At 45.8% G+C, this 7,552-nt stretch overlaps 1 protein-coding gene across 1 annotated transcript; it reads right to left on the bottom strand.

Annotated features, from left to right (window-relative positions):
* Nucleotides 1-282: 282 nt before the first annotated feature.
* On the bottom strand, nucleotides 283-2,545 carry LOC123066855 (uncharacterized). Its single transcript, XM_044489852.1, has 2 exons — nucleotides 1,962-2,545; nucleotides 283-1,862 (listed from the first exon to the last, which is right to left on the bottom strand). The coding sequence occupies exons 1-2, from the start codon at nucleotides 2,227-2,229 to the stop codon at nucleotides 1,783-1,785; spliced, it is 348 nt and encodes a 115-aa protein (XP_044345787.1). The 5' UTR covers nucleotides 2,230-2,545; the 3' UTR covers nucleotides 283-1,782.
* Nucleotides 2,546-7,552: the final 5,007 nt, after the last annotated feature.

The raw sequence follows: 7,552 nt of genomic DNA, 5'->3' as shown, positions 1-7,552 counted from the left end.
CATGGAGAATACCATGGAAATTTCATTTTCGATGTTGGTGGATAGATATAAGCTAGTTAGGGGTCGCAAGAGATGTTATATATTGTATGTACTAGCCATACCCGCGCGGCGGCACGCCACGCCCTGTTGACACGTCGATACGGAAGTTGCTAACTTTTTGTGTCTAAATTGGACTTAAGACAAAGAGTGTTGTTGTGCAATTTGAGGATTCCAATAAGTCAAGCAATGCATAAAGGCAGATTTGGAAACATATATAGATTTATTCATCAAATAATTGATATATTTCACGAAGTAGGAAGTACACATTGCTGCAAAGATAGGACGCATTATAAGTCGAACAAGTTACAATCATTTATAGCTTATATTTGTCTTGGGGAAGAAAAATATAGTAGTCAATTTTTCGTCTGTACCGTGAGAGTGTTTGTGCAACATCCTGAAGTAATTGTTTGTAGCAAGAGATGGTTAATCGACCAAATGCATGTTATATTTCATGTGAATATGCAAAGGAAGCTTGCTTCACCCACCCAAAAATAAACATGCCCTGAATTTCAATGAAACTGAATTTTAGATAATGAATAGGTGAAAGCTTAGATGTCGCCAAAGGTTACACTCTTAGTTGCATTCAAATATTCAAAAATACCATTTTAGGCTGTACATTTCTCCCATGATCTTGAACTAATTATATGCTAGTTTTCTTATATAAAAATAAACATGCCCTAAATGTCACTGAAACTGAACTTTAAATAATAAATAGGTAACAGCTTAGATATTGCCAAAGGTTACACTCTCAGTTGCATCCAAATGCTCAAAGAATACCAACCAAAGATGATCAGTGCTATCACCATCTTTCATGCTACTCATTAAAAGTGAATACTACGAACAGTTGGGATTCTTATTCTCTTTTTCAAATATTTGATAGATAGCTTGTACTGTTCGCATCCTTTTGATTGATTTTCTTGAGTGGTTAATTGTTCAAACATTGAATCCTCCTATTATAATGCAGAAACATTATCAATGATTTATGAAACAAATTTTTGCTCGGAAAAGGAATATAAGCTCGAAACGACTTGCGGCTCCAATGGATTAATATAATTATAAACTCAGTTATAAACAGTTCAGGTTCAGAAAATTAACTTCTTGCCTAGAGATGAATTTATCCGGTGCTCTCAGATACTAATGCTAATAAAGAGACATTTTGCAACTATAGCATAATATCACTAACATGAGCTAGATATGTTGGTCCAGTATTTATCACGACATATCATAGTCGTGTGTTTCTTTCTTTCTAATCAAAGTGACTGATTCTTTTTGTTATATTTTGGATAGTAGATGAAAATTGTGGAGCCGCCATTCTAATCTGGGATGCTTGATGGCATGGTTGTTGCATGCACCAAGCATTTCGTGTCTTTTTTTTGTTTTGTTAAATGATCTTTGTCCACCCTACAGGATTAGTTGCTGCATGCATTGGCTGAGCGTGAATTTTGGATTGATGTGACCATGTGCATGGGAGTAGGAGATGATGTGTCTACATGCATATGAATTAGAGATCGTTTTGTTCTCTCGTTGTCTGGTCTAGGCATTTTTTTTTTCTTTTTTTCCTGCTTGCATAGGCGTACCACGATGCTCGCCCGGAAGTCATCCTCTGGGTCTGCCAACTCCTTCACCACCACAAAGCTTTCCTGCAGCCAGAGCCGATGCCTCAGCGTCGCCTCTGTAGCATGGTAGTCGCCGCCGGAGTCTGTGCTTCAGCTGCTGTCCTCCCCTTTAGCCTCCCGCTCGGCTTCATGTGTAGCCGCTGCCGGGACGACGCCAACAGTATGAACTATTGACAGGAAAATCTTCGTGCGATGAAGACACAGCTCCTGCACAAAACAAGAAAACAAACACGCAATACTCAATAATCACGCAAGAAAAGAAAGAAGAAAAAATAACGCAGAAGCAAACAGCTAGACTAAACTAACCACGATCTACATGGCGAGTAGAACGCCGACCGGCATGCCAAGCAGAGTGAACATCGGACAGCTGATCATTGACGCACCCTCCCTCATTAACGCAGCAGAACGGCAGCATCTCGAGCAGCAGGACGCCTTCCGCCATTACGCACCCGATTAATGACGGCCGCTTGAACCCCAGGAGGACGACGCAAATACGCCCCTGGCAGAAGCCAGACGAACCAGAAGCCACCAGGTCCACCATCACGCCGCCTCTGTTCGTCCCACCATCGCCCATCCCTCCACGGTAGCCTCCACCATCCTAGCAAAAGCGCCTCAAGACGCCGCCGTCGGCGGTGGCCATGGCCTATGGGCGTGTCTCGACAGGAGTTGGGGTTTGCGACGGTAGTCACGGGGATCTGCAGTGACCTGGCCGCGGCAGAAAGGCCCTTCATGGCATGGCCTCCTCGGGCAGCCCCGCCGGCCATCAACTTGGTCACGCGGAGGGCATACAACAGCGGCGCTGGGAGGAGAGACGGAACCTGGCGGTTGAGGCTCCGGCGAGGAACGGGCCGGTGGCCAGTACGGAGATGCTGGTTGTTGCATCATGAGGATTTGCAAAACACGGGCCATGCTGTGGGATCCAGAGGAGAGGTAGAGAGGATTTTATAGCCGGACAAGACGGTGGAACGTTGTGGCACTGGATTCTGCCAGAGCCTTCAGGATGGGAAGCGCGGCAGGGCGACAAGGCGGTGGCCGCATGTAAAGAGAGAGGCGATGCATCGAGCGAGGGCGTCTCTGGAGGGCACGACCAAGGCGGCACCGACGGAAGGATCGAGCGCGTAGATGTGGCACAAGAGGACGGACACACGCAAGCGAGCGATCACACGGCACGGCAGCAACAGCGCATGCATGCAGCCGAAGTAAACGACCAGACCAGAAGGAGTCTGAAGTATTTTTACCCGTGCGAAGACGCCACGTGCAGCCCAGATAAGAAAGGAAGAGACCGAAAGGCAAAGCAAGCCCGCAGAAGCATAGAGGAAATCTTGGGCTGCATAGTCAACCAACCTAGATGGCCCACCTATAACATAAAATGCTAGCCGAAACAAAAGAACAGTTACACACGTTGAGAAAATTTCCAACAAAAACCTGAATCCACCACATGTTTGTACACGGCCAGGTACCAAAAAAATAGCACGTGCCACATCCACAATTCACCGGGGGTCATTTTCACACAAGTGGGTGAATCTTGGGGTAAAAACCTTGCCTGAAATAGAGGCTTCGGTATGCATGAACGTGTAGTATATGTGGTAGCATCGAATAGATATACGAAAACTTGTTGTTCGACTAAGCACGGAGAGAAAGAGAGGCCACTTCTCTCTATATTGATGATCATGTCATGTAATGGTTCCTTCATTGCTATATGTACGTACTTGCTAGTTGAATGGAGCTCAGTAATGGCATCGGCCGCGAACACACCAACAGAGCATAAGGAACCAAAGATGATGGACGCGAAAAGAAAAGGGGGAAACACAATATGAAATACATATACCCTCCAAAACCTCTAAACCCCTTAAAAAAATAAAAAAACCCAATGCCTGGCTGGTGCTGACGCGTGGCAGCCCCTTTAGTCCCAGTTCGTATTACCAACAGGGACTAATGGTCCTCCTTCCCTCGCTCCAGGTAGCGGCCACGTGGAGCCCCTTTAGTCCCGGTTCGTAATCCAACCGGGACCAAAAGTGGGGGGATTTAGTCTCGATTGCAGAATCGGTACTAAAAGTCCTCTGAAACCGGGACTAAATCCTTGTTTTCTACTAGTGATGTCCAAAGGAAAGGAGCATGCATGCAGATAGAACATTCAGCAATCCACCACAAACTCGCATAGGAATCAATCCAGCGAAATACAACATCTCAATTGTCCTTTTGAGAAACGCAAACGATACAAGGAATAAATAATAATAATAATAATAATAATAATAATAATAATAATAATAATAATAATAATAATAATAAGGGACAATCAGTTTGATGTAAGAATCATACAACATATAATCCAGAAGCACGGCGCGCAACGGTAGCAGATCAAGAAAGAGGTAGAGAGATGGTTGCCGGTGTGGCTGAGGGTAGGCGGCGGCGGCCACGCGCTGGCAGAGGAGGAGGGAATCGAAGGGGACGGTGGAGAGGCGAACACTAGTAGAAAAGGGGGCAATGGTCCAGGCCGGGTCAGCCCATTAGTCCCGGTTCAGTCCAGAACCGGGATCGATGGGGGCATTGGACCCGGTTCGTGAGTCCCGGGGGCCGGGAGGGCCACGTGGGCCATTGGTCCCGGTTCATGTGGGCCTTTTGGTCCCGGTTGGTGGGACGAACCGGGACCAATGGGCCTCGCTCCTGGCCCACCACCATTGGTCCCGGTTGGTGGCTTGAACCGGGACTAAAGGCTGCCCTTTAGTCCCGGTTCGTGCCATGAACCGGGACCAATGAGTTGCCTATATATACCCCTCGCCCGCGAGCAGAGCACTCCCACTGCTCTGTTTTTCCTGGCCGGCGAGGGGAGAACTTTGTGGTGCTCTAGCTCACCTCCTATGCACACGAGGTGTTCGATGAAATGCCCGAGCCACACTACTTAAGCTTTCTCCTCTCCAAGCTCAACCTCCAAGCTCCATTTTCCTCAATATTTGTCTAGGTTTAGCGGTCCATCATGTCCCGTCCCCGTCTTCACCGCCGTCGATCGCCCGCGCCAATCTCGTCGCCGACACCACCGTGGTAAGCCTCTTGTTCTTATCTTCTTTCTGAAAGGAAAAAAAAATTCTTACTTGTATGTTTATATAGATACGTGTATAATTTTCTTACTTTTATTATTGCATCTTATATAGTCAATTGTTTTGGTATCCGCCCCCGTCGGCCCTCGTCCTGTCTATGATTCAGATGTGGTATGTATTATCTTTTCATAACTATTGGTTCATTTATTGTTTATGACAATTATGCCGACCAACGTGACATAGATTTTATTTATCTAGGAGGTTGTTGAACCGGAAATTCCAACCGACCCTATTGTCGAGAGGTTAAATTTAGTTGAAGAAGAAAACAATTTCTTGAAGGAAAAAATAAGAAAAATTGAGGAGGAGAAGATGATATTGGAGTTGCATGTTGCGGATGTCGTTGATGATCACAAGATCAAGATGGATGCAATGCGCTTGAAGATTAGAAAAATTAGAAAATATGCCATTGGCTTGGTATCATTATGCCGTTGGATCAGTTGTTACCTTGGTTGCGATTATGATCGCATTTGTTTTCGCATTGAAATGTTTTACATAGTTTCAATGTATGGTTTAATTAAGTTAGATGCTCTGCAAAGCTTTATGTTGTTAGATGAGAACTATGTATGTACTTTGGTTTTAATGTGATGATGAACTTCTATTAATTTGGTCACTTAATTATCTATTCATGATGTTCTGTAACGATTTTTGACACACTTAATTATATATAATGCACGCAGATGAACCGGCAATGGATGTACGGTGAAAGACACACCTCCGAGTACATTAAGGTTGTGCATGATTTTCTCGAAGTGGTTGAGGCAAACAAGCAGAATGGTTTTATGTGTTGTCCATGCCCTATATGTGGGAATACGAAGTCTTACTCTGACCGGAAAATCCTTTACACCCACCTGCTTTATAAGGGTTTCATGCCACACTATAATGTTTGAACGAGGCACGGAGAAATAGGGGTTATGATGGAAGACGGCGAAGAAGAAGAGTACGATGACAACTATGTGCCCCCTGAATATGGTGGTGCTACTGAACATCAATGGAACCAGACGATGTGCATGATGATGCTGCAACGGGCGAAGCTGCTAAAGATCAAGAGGAACCAGACGATGTGCCCGATGATGATGATCTCCGCCGGGTCATTGTCGATGCAACGACGCAATGCAAAAGTCAAAAGGAAAAGCTGAAGTTCGATCGCATGTTAGAGGATCAGAAAAAAGGGTTGTACCCCAATTGCGAAGATGGCAACACAAAGCTCGGTACCGTACTGGAATTGCTGCAGTGGAAGGCAGAGAATGTTGTGCCTGACAAAGGATTTGAGAAGCTACTGAAAATATTGAAGAAGAAGCTTCCAAAGGATAACGAATTTCCCGAAAGTACATACGCAACAAAGAAGGTCGTATGCCCTCTAGGATTGGAGGTGCAGAAGATACATGCATGCCCTAATGACTGCATCCTCTACCGCGTTGCGTATAAGGATCTGAACGCATGCCCGGTATGCGGTGCATTACGGTATAAGATCAGACGAGATGATCCTGATGATGTTGACGGTGAGCTCCCCAGGAAGAGGGTTCCTGCGAAGGTGATGTGGCATGCTCCTATAATACCACGGTTGAAACGTCTGTTCAGAAACGGAGAGTATGCCAAGTTGATGCGATGGCACAGTGAGGACCGTAAGAAAGACGGGAAGTTGAGAGCACCCGCTGACGGGTCGCAGTGGAGAAAAATCGAGAGAAAGTACTGGGATGAGTTTGCAAGTGAATCAAGGAACGTATGGTTTGCTTTAAGCGCGGATGGCATTAATCCTTTCGGGGAGCAGAGCAGCAATAACAGCACCTGGCCCGTGACTCTATGTATGTATAACCTTCCTCCTTGGATGTGCATGAAGCGGAAGTTCATTATTATGCCAGTTCTCATCCAAGGCCCTAAGCAACCCGGCAACGACATTGATGTGTACCTAAGGCCATTAGTTGAAGAACTTGTACAGCTGTGGAATGGAAACGGTGTACGTATGTGGGATGAGCACAAACAGGAGGAATTTGACCTAAAGGCGTTGCTATTCGTGACCATCAACGATTGGCCAGCTCTCAGTAACCTTTCAGGACAGACAAACAAGGGATACCACAGATGCACACACTGTTTACTTGACACCGATAGTATATACCTGGGAAGCTACAGGAAGAATGTGTACCCGGGCCATCGTCGAGTTCTTCCGACCAACCATCAATGTAGAAAGAAAGGCAAGCATTTCAAAGGCGAGGCAGATCACCGAAAGAAGCCCGCCATGTGTACCGGTGATCACGTACTTGCTATGGTAAATGATTTAGACGTAATCTTTGGAAAGGGTCCCGACGCACTAGCTGTTCCGAATGACGCTGAGGGACACACACCCATGTGGAAGAAGAAATCTATATTTTGGGACCTACCCTACTGGAAAGACCTAGAGGTCCGCTCTTCAATCGACGTGATGCACGTGACGAAGAACCTTTGCGTGAACCTGCTAGGCTTCTTGGGCATGTATGGAAAGACAAAAGATACACCTGAGGCACGGGAGGACCTGTAACGTTTGCACGAAAAAGACGGCATGCCTCCGAAGCAGTATGAAGGTCCTGCCAGCTACGCTCTTACGAAAAAGAGAAAGAAATCTTCTTTGAATGCCTGCTCAGTATGAAGGTCCCGACTGGCTTCTCGTTGAATATAAAGGGAATAATAAATATGCCAGAGAAAAAGTTCCAGAACCTAAAGTCTCATGACTGCCACGTGATTATGATGCAACTGCTTCAGGTTGCATTGAGGGGGCTTCTACCAGAAAACGTCCGATTAACCATTGTGAAGCTATGTGCATTCCTCAAT

Source organism: Triticum aestivum, chromosome 3B, assembly GCF_018294505.1.
Source record: "Triticum aestivum cultivar Chinese Spring chromosome 3B, IWGSC CS RefSeq v2.1, whole genome shotgun sequence".
Classification (NCBI taxonomy): Eukaryota; Viridiplantae; Streptophyta; class Magnoliopsida; order Poales; family Poaceae; genus Triticum; species Triticum aestivum.
The sequence above is the reverse complement of the archived record's forward strand: the minus strand, read 5'-3'. Positions and strand labels throughout refer to the sequence as shown.

What these genes read in the sequence shown, in the direction of transcription:
- LOC123066855 (XM_044489852.1), bottom strand. Translation starts at nt 2,229, where the DNA reads ATGGGCGATGGTGGGACGAACAGAGGCGGCGTGATGGTGGACCTGGTG. An exon ending in TACTCGCCATGTAGATCGTG is followed by an intron (nt 1,863 to 1,961) that starts GTTAGTTTAGTC and finishes TGTTTTGTGCAG; the next exon opens with GAGCTGTGTCTTCATCGCAC.